This window comes from Pteropus vampyrus, unplaced genomic scaffold, assembly GCF_000151845.1.
Source record: "Pteropus vampyrus isolate Shadow unplaced genomic scaffold, Pvam_2.0 Scaffold196, whole genome shotgun sequence".
Lineage (NCBI taxonomy): Eukaryota > Metazoa > Chordata > Mammalia > Chiroptera > Pteropodidae > Pteropus > Pteropus vampyrus.
Genome location: NW_011888977.1, coordinates 1,454,852 through 1,468,683, shown reverse-complemented (window position 1 = coordinate 1,468,683; position 13,832 = coordinate 1,454,852). Strand labels below are relative to the sequence as shown.

Here is a 13,832-nt window from a genome sequence, read left to right as displayed (position 1 = left end):
TAAGATCCGAGGGCTCCATTCCTTTTCGAAGTTTATCTTTAAGCTCTGCCCACTGACGGGGCTGTGATTACACCCTGGGAGTGGCTGGTGGGCAGTATTGGTGAGAAGACTGCCCTCTCTCCAGCTGCGTCATTGCAATGGCAGCTCTGCACACACCTAGCCTCCTCCACCTCTGCCCAAGCCACGCCCACGGCCTCCACCTGAAGGAGAGAGAAGTGAGTTATCTGCAGTCTCAACCTTCTCAGAGATTCCTATTATCAGTGACCTTTGGACTAGCAGGTCAGAAATGAGTTATGTTTCTCCTTTCACAAAGATTTCTCATTCTCAGTCCCAGCAGGTCACCACCCACCTGTCCCCCACACAGCCAAGTTCAAATTACACAGAAATTCAGAATCTGAGTTGGAATGATATTAAAGTGAACATTTTTCAAATTATTAAATGATCCTTGATTTAAAATAAAAATCAGAAAACTAATTGTCTTTTTTCAGCTATGATTAAATATCTTTAATATTAAGCTAATTTAATATTAAAGGGCTAAAATAATTGCCAGCCTCTTTCCTTTCCACTTCCAAAAATTACAATCAAGGGATTGTTCAATCAGACTCAAAATTACATGGTTCACCAAAGCTGTGTTTGATTTAACAGAGAAGCTTAAAAAGCTAATTCCTTTATGTACATTTCCAGCACTAAGATAAGCAGCCATTCCAGCTCAGGGATAAGAACTTTCCTTGCTCCTTACTTTACCCAACTTCTGACAGGTCCGGAATTGCTACACCCTAAACCAGCCCACAGATGTGAGGTCAAGTTTCTAGATAAGACATAGGAATGTTTAGGATTAGATTGGACTGAATAATTAGACTCAAATGACATTACTTCTTACTGACAAGTAGGAATGCTGGGCCTGCTGGAAACACCAGAAACATCCACAGGGTTATTGGGAAACTTCCCAGAGCCCTGAGAGGTGAATTTAGGGAAGACGACCAGAAAGATTGTCACCAGAGGCTGTCTAGCCGTCCATGTCTCCTGTCTCTGCCAGGGGTTCTCTGCTGGTGGGAACCCACAGTCCTTGCCCACAACTTAGTTCCTGATTGGTTCACAACAGGATATAGAGCTGTTCCAAAACTGTTTGTGCCAGGGGCCAGGGCAGCACCTGTCACTCCTGCTTAGCCTGGGAACCTGGGGTGGGAAGGAAGCAACTGACCTGTCCTGGCCTCCAAGGTCATCGTCTGCAAGATTCAGAGAGAAGTGAGTCTTTCCTCTACATGGGATCTGCGGTTCCCTTACCAGACTAAGGTCTGGGCATTTGCATCAGTCTCAGAACATGGAAGGATGGTCCAACAGCCAGCACTCGAGAAGGGCAGGTACTGAGCAAAACCTCAGCTCCATCACTAAATCTGTGGGTGTCTTCCAAGTGTCGAGACAGCCGATGTGGACTTGGTGTCTTGGATCCCACAATTCTGAGGCTTAGAGGTTAAGAGGCTGAAAGAGTGGGCTCAGGACTTAAGCCCATGTCCTTCCTGGCACTAAGACGGGCTGGGAGGCTGCCTGAGTAGCAGGAATGTGTGGAAATGTGTGACAGCTCATCCGCCAACCCCAGGTGCCCCTCATCTGCTTCCTGGCTGAGGGCTGCCCAGCAGCACTGCTCAGCCTTTGGGCACACTGGCCTGCGTCCCACTCTCCCACCTCGTGACCCATGGTGGTCAGATGCGGTGAACCCATGCTGCCACACCTCCTTCCCAAGGGGAAGAACATCTGACTCGTGTCTGGCCAGTAGAAAAATCAAAGGCCCTTGGCGCTGAGATTGGTTCAGGGTGAGCACCTGACATAGGACAGTCAGAACCCTTCAGGCTTCGGTGTCCCTATCAACTGTGTACCTAGGGGAACGTGAGTCTGGGTAGCTGTAGCCACCTTACCACAGCAAGAACAGTGTCTCCTCAGAAATGAAGCCAATCAAGAGGGAGCAGAGCTGAGATGCTGAGTCTTGGTGGCAGCATTGGTGCCCTAGATCAAGCCAGGCCTGAAGCCATTCTTCTGGATTTCTCAGTTATCGAAGCCAATGCATTCCCTTCCTTGCCTAAGTCACTTTTTAAATTGCAGTATAAATTACATATAATAAAATACATAGATTTTATATACATAGTTCATTGAGTTTGGACAAATGTACACACCTATGTAACCACTACTCCAATCAAAAATTAGAACACTTCCAACACCCCCAGGCAACCAATACTCTGTTTCTATCACTACAGACTTTTGCCTGTTCTAGAACTTCATATAAACAGAATCACAGAGTGTGAATTCTTTTTCATCTGGCTTATTTTGCTCAATATTTGAGATTCATCCATGTTGTTGCACTTATCGGTGGTCTGTTCCTTTATAGAGCTGGTAGAATTCTATTGTAGGGATGTAATGCTGTGAGTTTATCTGCCTAAGCCATTTTGGATTTTTCTGGCACCTGTGACTAAAAAAATCCTTACTAGAATAAGTTCACCTAGAGTGAAAATTCTACCTGTCAACATACACCGCATGCCCTTAGTGTATAGTCATATTGTTTGGCTGGGAAACAGTATTTAAAAGCAGCACCTAGGCAAAAACTGAAGGCATTTTATTTGAAAGAAAGAGAAGGACACTTAAAGCTACACCTGCAGAGACCCACACTGGAAAGGAAGATAGGCCAGGACACCAGAAAAAAACACACACAGACAGAATGGAGCAGCATTTCCTCCCAGACTGAGGCCCTGCTCTGGGCAGTACCTGGCGCCTTGCACCCCTCCACCCAGAGAACTAGTGGGACCCCTTCTTCCACACAGCTACCGATAAAGCCCATAGAAATTGAGGGCACAATGTGAACCTGGGGTCTCCGGGTCAGAGACTGAGTGATGGATGACAGTGCAGGGTCTCCTGGCCAGAGACCCTCACGGAGGGCATGGGAGAGCTGGTGCTTTTTGCTGCTTCTCTTACTCCTTCCTAGTTACGAAATTCCTCACTCAACCACCAAACTCTGGAAAATAGAATTGTTTGTTTATGAGTTAGCCCGAAGCTGTCAACTAGAAAGCACAGAAATAGCATGCAATACCCTGCAACATACACACATATGTCTCATTTAACTCTTCATCACGCTAGAGATTCAAGGCAGTGATGAACAGAATCCAGCTTTTCCACGTCCATAAGTAAAACATGGATTTGGCACTTGTAAAGAGCCCTCCTGCCCTTACAGGATCCCCATCAGGGCTGCAGGCTGAGGCCAGCAGTATCCCAACACATTCACAGGGGCATGGGACCACAATACAAGTCAACGCTCAGCTATAATCTTTTAACTAGACGCTCCCTTCAGTCGGTTTTACAAATCTTTAGAAACACCTATTGTGTGCCACTCAGTTATTTTTCAACATGCTGAATAAACAACAAAGATTTATAATCAGCAGAATTGTCATGAATCAAATGTATTTCCACAACTAATGACCTGCTTATTGCAACTCGTAGGATGTAGTCACCAACAGTTAACAGGCCTTATCTAGGTGACTTTGTGGGATGGGGTAGGGTGGGGGCTGGTATGTGTGTGAGATTTTGTACACTTCTATAATAACCTTTTTTACAACAATTTATACTACTTTTATAATACAAACGATGTTGGAGAAAAAGAAGCTACTTCTGAATGGTCTTCAATCACCTGCCTTTTCTTTTCTTACAATCCACTCGAACCTGGGGACTTTCTGAGGGCATACAGCCATGTTGAACTCTGGGTCTGACTGGAAAGGCCTAAAGGACTTATATTGCATCTCTCCCTGTCTTGGGGACTGCAGGTGGGGACCTCGCTCCTGCTGGCATCCCTTGCCACCTGCTCTGACACTCAGTTCTCTGGCTGAGTTGCACCTGCAGTCCCGCTGTCCTCTGTGGCCACCTCCAATGTGGCCTTTGTGTCACGAGACTCTGGTATCTGAGCCAAAGGAGGAAGTGGTGATCAAGCTAAGGCCAATGCCTGGTCTCATCAGGTGGTGTCTTGGAAACCACCCAAATAGCCCCAGGAAGCAAGGGACATTTACAGTATTACAGCTCATCATGTTGACTCTCCTCTGAGTCACCATGAAAATTCTGTTTCTGCCAGGGGACCCCTTCTGGCCAGGATCCCGAAATGTGAGGAGGTATTTGTCAGACACACCCTCTGAGCCCAGTGTACACCAGTACGGCTAGACCCTCGCTAAGGTCATGAACAGTCTGGGTCTAGCCTGGCCTTCAGGACCTGGCCCAGGCCATGGCAGGGCATGGGGTAGGGAGGAGGCAGCACGGTAAACCTTCACATCCCCCCTTTTCCCTCCTTCCCTCCTCACCTGGGAAAGGATTCAAGGCTCCAAGGGCATGGGTCCAAGTACCTGGTGGGACATCATCAGTGCCCAGTAAAGCTGGACCTGCTGGGCCCCCAAGACCTGGGCTCTGCAGACTCAACCCAGTAGAAGGCTTCCCAACACATAAGTGTGTACATAAATGTTGCATACACATGTCCAACATGAAATTACACCCCACGAAAATGAATGGTATGGAGGAAAAACTAGGAGAAGCTTCTGGATTTAAAAAAAACTCTTCTCTGTCCTTCTCTGTTGGAGCCTCTGGGAATCCCAGAGTAAACAGTGACCACAAACCAGGACACAGTGAACTGTGGGGCCCCATCCAGCCTGGAGGTTTCTATGCACAAGAAACAACTTCTCCTCCAGCTCTTGAGTAAAAACAATGGAGCTAAATTCATTTCAAGTCATTAGTGTTCCCAGAGGATGAAGAGGCATAGATAAGGACCTGACAATGCTGCACTTTGTGCTGACTCTCTTCCGCACAGTGCTAAGACCTTTCAGGCCCTTTCACAGCTTTCTCTAGATTTTCTCTGGCTGGTTCTCTTTTGGCCAAGGACCAGGCCCTGAGGGTTTTAGGACTACAGCACATAGAGAGCCGTGGAGACGAGCCCTGCTCTCAGGATTGCAGTGTCTTAGAAACCTGCATTACTCTGCATTAACTGCATAGGCCGGAACACGCATTCTTCCAAGACTTTCTTTAGGATTAGCATAAAAATCTGGGGGGAAAAAAGCTCCATTTCTAATGGTCATTCTTTTAAGAAAGTAATTTATAGCACTAATCTTACAGACCCGTACCTTTATGTAAACATATAAAGAAAGAATGAAAAAAACAGTGAGAAGCCAGAGAAGAGAGAAATATATTGCAACAGACCAGAAAGTATTTTTTTTGTTTGTTTGTTTTAATTCAGAGACCCCCCCAAGCTGCTAGCCCAGGAGGCCCCAAGTGGGTCCTGGCGGTGTCCATGCCTGACCTGGGGCTAAGCTGTGCCCACGTCCTTGAGCTCTGCACAGCCAAGTCCTGCACAACCCCCCAAAGACTCTGATTTACCAGGAGGCCTCCCTCTCTGCCAATGATTGTCTCACACATTCAGGGTCCCAGCTCAGCTGGCACAGCGGTTTTTGGGCAATTCGTCTTCATTGTATGTACAAGTCACACGAAACAGACCTGAAGCTGTGCATATGGACTGTGGAACCCCCGCTACCCTCCAATACACACACTTTTTGCACTCTGGATTAAAGCAAAAAAGCTAATTTCTGTCCAAGCACGGACCAAGCTATCAGACAAAGTGCCAACTCCTAGCAATGCTTGGCACCCAAGGAAATGAGGCTCACTGTAAACTGCCACAGAATCCATACTGAATAAGGGTCAAGTGTGCCCCAAAACCTGACAGCAGTCAGGCTCGGAACTGTCACTCAATAAATGCTTTTGGAATGAATGGAACACAAAGGCAGTTCAAAAAGAGGAAAGGTGGGGAGGCAGAATAAAGGGAACAGGATGAAAAGAGAACCTTGACTTTAGTAGAAATTAATTTGATCCTGTAAGGATGGACAAAAATCCCAAAAGTCCAGGGGCACTTGTATGATGCCCTGACTACATCTCCGGCCAGGGTGTGCTCTTGGCTTGGCTGCCAGGTTTCTGGAGTGGACTCCCCTCTGGGATTGCCACTTGGATATCTCATGGGGGCCTCGAATCCAAGTCCACCTGCTTCCACACCGGCCTCCTGGGGCCCCCATGACAATTAGGCACATGAACATCCCCTCAGACACCTAAAGCAACATTTTGGATTCCTGCCAGGAATAGTCCACCATATCCTGTCCATTGGTTCTTCCCATCCCTGCTAACACTGCCATTGCTCCAGACCTCATCATTCCAACCTCCTCACTGTGATCACTGCCTCCGGTCTGAATTAGGGGTGCAAGCTGGTGGGAAGGATGGGTAGTAGTGGGGCTCTTTATACAGCACTTTATATAACTGACTGAAAAGCCATCAATAGTCTATTATCAGAGATGATGGGGACCACAGGGGGCTAAGCCCCCCAACTCCAACTCCTCCCTGCCTGGCTCCACCACTGCCTCTCCCCCACCAACCACTCAGCAGTCAAAGTGGTCTCGTGACGTGAATCTCACATGTCCAGTCCTGCGTTAAACACTTTGATGGATGCCTGGCTCTCCTCCCATACATCCTGGATGCATGACCCCAAATAGCCTAGTTCCCACTTGTATCGTCACACTGCAGAGGGTTCCCTCACAAGTGTTCACAATTCCATGCTTTTACCCATGCTATGCCGTCTACCTGAAACGCTCTTCCACTCCTTCTTCACCCTTCTCTACCTTTTATTCAAAGAGCATTTGTTTTAGGTCAAACTGGCTTGGATCGCAGATCAGGAAAGGTTCAACATCAACACTTTTTTATTATCCTCACACAAAGAACATTCTTTGGACTGATATGAAGTAGCACAATAATCATTACAAGGTCTCCTTTTCAAAAGAGATGTGATTTACCTTATTTTGCACCCACAATTCTCTTATCCTCCACTGGAGAAACTGCATCTAAGAAACGTCCGATTTTGCATCCTTTCACGGCTTCGTTGCCATGTACCCTTTCCCATGCACATCCTCCCCCTGGAAAACCTGTTCTGGAACACTTGGGAACATAACCCTCACAGGTGTTCTCCATCTCTTCTGCCCCACCTCAGTCATTTCCCCCAGATGCTGCTGTAGGTCCAGACCCCCAATTGCTGGGAGAAACAATTCAGGAAGAAAAACATTCCCAGAATGAGGCAGTAACTTGCTGCAGGCTACAGAACAATTTTGTGGGGGTGGCAGTCAGGCTCTGAGGCTCTAGTGATTCCCAGGCCCAGCTTCCTTCTGCAACTCATGGCCTGTGATCCTCTGTCCCAAAGGCCACACATAATTAGCAGTTATAATCCTATAATTCTATGATGACATCTTTAAACTTAAATATACCTTAAAACTACTCTTCTTTTAAAAAATATGCTAAAATCAATTTAACCAAAAATAATTTTTTTTCCCACTCTGTCCTCACCTGTTTCCACATCCTACCACCCTCCAGTCCTGCCCATCCCCCGGGGCCAAGTCTCCTCACCAGAGAGCAAAAGCCCAAAGGCTGCATGCAGCACAAGGGAAAAGGAGGAAGGTGCCAAATCCATTTACCCACTGGATCATTAGGCTTTGAACAATTAAGAATTGATTGCTCTGTGAAAAAGTTTCATTTCCCTATTTATAATTATACATTCTACCTTGGGTCATATATGTTATTTAAATTAAAAACAAAAAACAAAAAACAATCTCTCTACCCACCCAGCTGAACCTGGCTAAGCTCCAAGGGCTATTTTTAGATTGGCAGGGACCTGCAAGGAGGAAGGGTAGAAGGTGTCACCGTGCCTCCGGGCTCAAAAGCATCTTTGTGACACAGGCCTTGCCACCTGCAGGCATCCAAGCGCCCCCGCTCGGCAGGCTGAAGTCGTTTTGGAGGGGCTGGGATGCGGACTGTTATCTGCAGGGCGGGAGGCCTGGGTGTGTGCCACGGGTCGCCTGAAACTGCTCAACTCCCCAGGAGCCCGCACTCGCCCCGGGTCTCTCCAACAATCAAATAAATCACGTCTGCCGCTCTCAAGCCCTTCTGAGCGACCTGGAGCAGAAGAGAGGGGCGACCCCCGAGGTCACCTCCCACCAGCAGCTTTCCTGTGCCCTCTAAAACGTTTAAGAAACAGAACTGGAAGCATTCTGGAGACCGCCAAGCCGTCTCAGGTGGTCCCTTCTATCTCCTCCGGCGCCCTCGACAGGGGCTCGGGTCCCAATACGCCGTGAGGAGAGCGCCAGCGCAACTATGAACGGGTCCCTTCCCCAAGCGCACCCTCTGGACCCCATCGTACGCAGGCACCTGCGCGGGGAGGCTTCAGGCATCCCCAGCCCCGGAAGCCACCAGCTCTCGGCCGTCGCGTACACGGCCGCCGCACCCCTCACCCCGAGCGTCCGCCCCGCCCGCCCTAAGGCCAGCGCGCCCCCTCCCCCTCCCGGCCTGGTCGACCCGGGTCGCACGCTCCTGTAGGCTCCTCCGCAGCCTGGGGGAAAAGAGGTCTGCAGCTCGCAGATTTCCCGCCTGCCCGAAGCCACCCACCTTCCGAAAGTAGCTGTCGCCCTCCTTCTCCAGCGGTTGGGGGGCCGCGGGCAGCAGAGTGTCAGTCATACTGGCGGCGTGGGAGCGGAGAGTGAACTGAGGTTGGGCAGCCGCTGGGGCCCTAGAGAGAGTAGCGAGAGCGGGGCGGGATTCGGGCGAGACCCGCCCTCGCCTCCGCCCCTCCCCGCTGCGCCCGCGAGGCCTCCCGTCCCGCCCCGCCCCCAGCCCGGCTGCGAGCTCGGAGACCCGGCCGGGCCCACCGAGACCCCGCCCCCGCCCCGCCCCGGCGCCTGATTGGTGGAGCAGGCCCGGTGCCCAGACCTGAGGCCAGCCGTGCAGAGAGCTGGGACCCCTGCGCGCGTCGCTCGCCCTCTCTCAGCCTCAGGGACGTAATCTGGACGTCGTGGCGGTGTCATCCCTATGGTGCAGGGGTGGGCCGGGGTCTCTGCGGCCGCAGTGAGGCCCAGGCTGGGAACCTGGCCCCTTGTCTGGAGCGGTGAGGGCAAATGCAGAGCGCACGGGTAAAGTCGCGGCCCTTTTTAGGAGGAGCGCAGACGCGGGAGGACAGTAACCAGACCTGACGCCACGACCAGGGCGCAGCGGGAGCGCAGTGCTCTGGGCCGAGTGGTCAGCAATACCTTCCCGCCAGAAGGGACCCGGGCCAAGTTGGGGACTCTGAGGGAGAGTTGGCCAAATTACTCGGCGCGGCAGTCAACCTCTTGTTCCCCCACCCTCGCTGCAGAGACTAGGTAGATCCTCTGGGGATCGCAGAGGGCGCTGGGAGAGGAGGTCCACCTACGGAAGGACCCCCAGAAAGGATTTTGTGCTGGAAAGACTCTGCAGGTATCTTTGAACATGTTTCTTAACCACCATTTCAAACCTCAGCTTTCTCAACTGCAAAATGGGGCCGCATTACCCGCTCTCTGGCTGGTCGAAAGCATTATAACAAAAGTGCGTGTTAAAGCTCTTAGCTGGGTCTGCGGCCATGCCACCCTGAACAAGCCGGATCCAGGCTGATCTCGGAAGCTAAGCAGGGTCCGACTTGGTTAGTACTTGGATGGGAGACCACCTAGGAAGACCAGGTGCTGTAGACCTAAAAAGGGATTGTAAGCTGACTAGGTCTTTGCAATCTGTGAGGTCGACCAAGGGTTGCCTCGCCTAAAAAAATTAAATTAAATTAAAGCTCTTAACTGGGCGAAAGGATGCACCTAGCTTAGCGAAAGGGAGTCTCTGGGGACTGGGTTCGCCACCCACCGCCGACGGGTAGACTGACAGGCTCAGGGCAGATGCCTGGCAGAACAGAGTCCCAGACCCTGAGGAGGGAGCAGGAAGCCCCCAGCTGGGGGGCCGGGGACGCCCCTCCAGGCCAATGCCCAGCAGTAGCAAAACCCCTCCCCCAACAGGAGACACCTTTGGGCAGTTGCCACTGCGTTTGGCGGTCACGGTAGATGCTATAGGTAGAACAGAACAATCTGCTTTCAAAACAAGCCAAGCGTTTACTTCTCTTAAAAAATATAAAATAAAAATTTAAAAGGATTGTTCAAAAGTTTTAAAATAAATAGTAGCAACAACTAGGAACCAACAATCAAGTCAATTTCAAAACAATCCACCTGTCACTGCCAACTCCATGATGCTGCAGATGAAAAGGCATTTCCATAAAGAATTGTTTTAATTCTAAGAACCTGGAGAGCCCTAACCAGCTCAGTGCTGGGACAGGAATATGAAAAACCCTAGCAGATGCAAAAACTTCCCTTCTCTCTTAGCGTCAGAAGTGAGTATCAAGCTAATTTCATCATATGCCCGTCACCCTATAATTGATCCATTGCTCTGGAAAAGTATTGCCCCCAGGTATTGAGAATTACAAACAGCTGCTTCCGTTTCAGGTGGCAGGTCACTCTACTACATTTGTAATATTACGACTGTTACTACTACTGCTACTACTAATTATCCATAATAGAACCTCTACTTTAGCCAGAAAGTTTGTAGATATTATGCTTCATTCTCATGACCCTTCTTCAAGTAAGTGTATTAAATGGTCTTCATTTGAAGAGTGAAGTGGCCAAGGGCACACTCCTCTGTGGCTGAGATCAGTTTTAGTTCTGGCCTGCTGACTCCAGTCATCTTCTACCACCTTGAAGCTCCAGTTACTTTACAATTTGTCACATATGCATGTCACACTTGCACTATTACTGACTTTAATAGTCTTTTCTAAATTTACTTACTTTATTTAAACAAATCATTAGTGGAAAACCAGCAGCACTTTGCCATATAGGGAAATACACGTAAAAGTTAACACAATGAACACCAAAATCTGTCATTGAATCTAGCCTGACATCATTGCCTTCTTGAATTGCTTATTTCATTAAAAAGGAAGAGCAAGAGAAGAAAGCATGTTGTTAAAGACACACTGGCCTACCCAAAGACTAGCTCCTGGGCATCATTGGAGGAAAAGAAACACTTGAGTCCCAGCAGGCATCTCCTGGCTATGTGAACCACCTGAGCGTCACTCCTCGGGGTTGTGCAGAATTAAACATTCTCATGACTCCTTGCAAGGGGACCCACAGGCCTGACTCCGTATCTCTGATCCTATTGTGACCAAGAAACTGCTGCTGCTGCTAGCCCAGCAGGAAAGTAATATCTAACCTCTTACTTGTCAATTTTGTTGGTGGCATGTATTGCAAGCACACAAATGAGCTCCTGTGCGCCTAACAAAAAAGTGATGTGGGAATTTCAGAGATGGGCAAAACATTAAAATCTCAACTGCAGACAACCATTTTATCAAGTTGCTGTTTTTTCTACATGGCTGAAGCCAGCAATCGACTGTCTAGGCACCCAGTTCTTCCAAATAAAATGCAAGTCTCACCTCCTAACACCTGCTTATTGACAAAAGAAGCACTAGCTTCTCCAGGGTGTGAAAAATAATATAATTTAAAATGGAGCCATAGCTGCCATCCCAGAGGACCTACTTTGTACACAGCTCACTCCTAGAACCCTTGGAATGTTAAAACTGGTCAAAATAACCTTTGGGCTGGGTGTAAAGAGGCATTGTATTCCAAACAACTGTTTGCAAAGATAACAAGAAAGCAGATATCAGGGCTAGGGAATGAAGATTAAAAACATTCTTTAGAATTAATGTCACTATGTTATAGCTTATCTGCACCTATAGAAATGCTTTCCTTCTATTGATGCAATTTTCCCCCTCCCCTTTCTCATAAAGACCCCTTGCCTTCCCTTTCTAATCGAAATACTATTTGGGTTTCTGTCTAATCAGTGCTTCCAGAATAGCTATTCTTTTGGATCTCAAATAAATGCTTGTTGCCTCTTACTTTGGCCTTTATTTTTAGGTTAACAGGGAGCAGCCCAGCATACATTTCCTCCTGGAGAATCTGATGAAATTTGCCAAATTAAAAGTAGAAATTACAAGGTAATCCTTAAGTGAATTAAAGGTTTTAAGTTTTAAGCGTTAAAAATTCCAGTATATATAATTGAAACTACTAGTCGTAAATTATAGACTCAATTTTGCAATTTTTATGAAAAACATTCTTAGAAATTGAAGCCATATGGTGCTACAGAGGAGCACAGGACTTTTTAGCATCCTGGAGCCACCCTTTTCATCTCAAAGTCCTTCTAGGAGGAACTTGCATTTCTTTCTCTGTGCTTTTGAGATGTAAATAACTGGTCTTCTCCAGGAACTCTTATCTAGGTTATCTTTTTAAACTGCAAGTTCGAGGAATTTAATTCTTATTTTTAAAGAAGGGTTGTAGGGGGAAGGTCATTTGAAAGATCCCACTTTTATGGAAGGCATGAGGTCTCTGCATCTGTTTTTGTGTTCATGTGTTTGTGTGTGTGTGTGTGTGTGTGTGTGTGTGTGTGTGTGTGTGTGTATGTTGTATATGTGTGGTATTTTCTACGTCCAGATGGTGTTGCTAATTTGTAAAACTGATGGGCTTAAGAACTAGACCAAAAAAAAAAAAAAGGCCACATACTAACCTGACAAGCTCAGGGGAGGCCAGCATATAAACAATCAAGACATGCCTGTTTTAGTTAAATCAACAAACTAAATTAGCTTTAATTTCAATTTTTTTTTTCAGGCAAGGCAATCCACGATTGACTTCACAGACTGAATTCAGCAGTGGGCCCTACAAACTCAGAGATCGAAAGTAATCACACTGCATAGTCTGAACAAAAAACTTCTAACCAAAAGCTGGTTATGATGGGTTGTCACACCCTGGGCCTGTAGCTTTCTTGAGGAAGGTCAATCTTTACCTTAAGTGAGCCTGTCTAAGATAACAAACCCTTGGAATGTCAGAGTAATCCCTTTTCCCAGACCCCTCAGGGTGCAACCCACTGCCCCAAAGCACAGAGACCACAGAACTCCTCCTAATTATCTTGTTCCCCACACACCATCTCTGTGTTGTAAATGTTAATTATTAACTCTCCTGTACCCACCAATGGAAAAGAAATATGTGTCTCTTTGTTTTACATTTTATCCAATCCCAGAGATGTTCCTGCATTGCTTTCTCCCACTCCCTTAACCTACCACTAATGAACCCGCCTTCTGTCTCCTCCTTTGTATAAAATAAGCTGCAAGGCTGCCATGCTCTGGAGCATTTTCTTAATCCATTGAGATTTTGCTTCCTGGCAATTGTCAGTTTGATTCAGATAAACTTATTAAAATTCTCTACAGGTTTGGACATTTCTTACATCGACAAAACAAACCAGTGCTTATGTAAATTAAGGATTGGATATGCTAAAATTCTCAGAAATATAGAAAATAAGCCAAATGCTTTTGGTATTCACATGACTTGGAAAAAATATTTGAGTCATTGGCCATGCCATCCTGAACAGGGCCTGGCCTGGTTAGTACTTGGATAGGAGACCACCTAGGAAGACCGGGTGCTGTAGGCATAAAAAATGAAAAATAAGGGATTGTAAATTGACAAGGTTCTTGCAATCTGTGAAGTCAACCTTGGGTTGCCTCGCCTGAAAAAAAAAAAATTGAAATTAAAGCTAATTTAGTTTGTTGATTTAACTAAAACAGGCATGTCTTTATTGTAGGGAGGACTCAAGAGAATTAAAATGTTAATCAAGCCACATTCAGAGACTGCAATTTGTGATCAGCCCTGCAGCCAGGCCAGGAGGACACCTTCAGAACAAAGGAAGATTTCTGCTGGGATGGCTAACAACCCATTTCCCCACACCTGTGAAGGGGAAACAGGAACCAAGAGTCATTCCTTATGGCTAAAACCGTGGGGAACCTATGGATTAAAGGCTGGGAAGTGCCAGCAGGCCTTTCACTCTACATATTCTTACCTTTTGGGGATATATATACTCTTCCCTTTCCTCAC

At 47.4% G+C, this 13,832-nt stretch overlaps 1 protein-coding gene and 1 pseudogene across 2 annotated transcripts in view; one reads left to right on the top strand and one right to left on the bottom strand.

The window, feature by feature from the left end:
* Positions 1-8,635, bottom strand: part of RHPN2 (rhophilin Rho GTPase binding protein 2) — a 53,928-nt gene extending 45,293 nt beyond the window's left edge. Inside the window, exon 1 of one of the 2 annotated variants that reach the window (XM_011371854.2) lies at positions 8,485-8,635. In XM_011371854.2, the coding sequence (XP_011370156.1) occupies positions 8,485-8,553 (69 nt within the window). In that variant the 5' untranslated portion in view covers positions 8,554-8,635. The remainder of the gene's footprint in view (positions 1-8,484) is intronic. The other variant, XM_023537656.1, reaches the window with a different exon arrangement.
* Positions 8,636-9,459: 824 nt separating this feature from the next.
* Positions 9,460-9,578, top strand: LOC111746658 (annotated as a pseudogene).
* Positions 9,579-13,832: the final 4,254 nt, after the last annotated feature.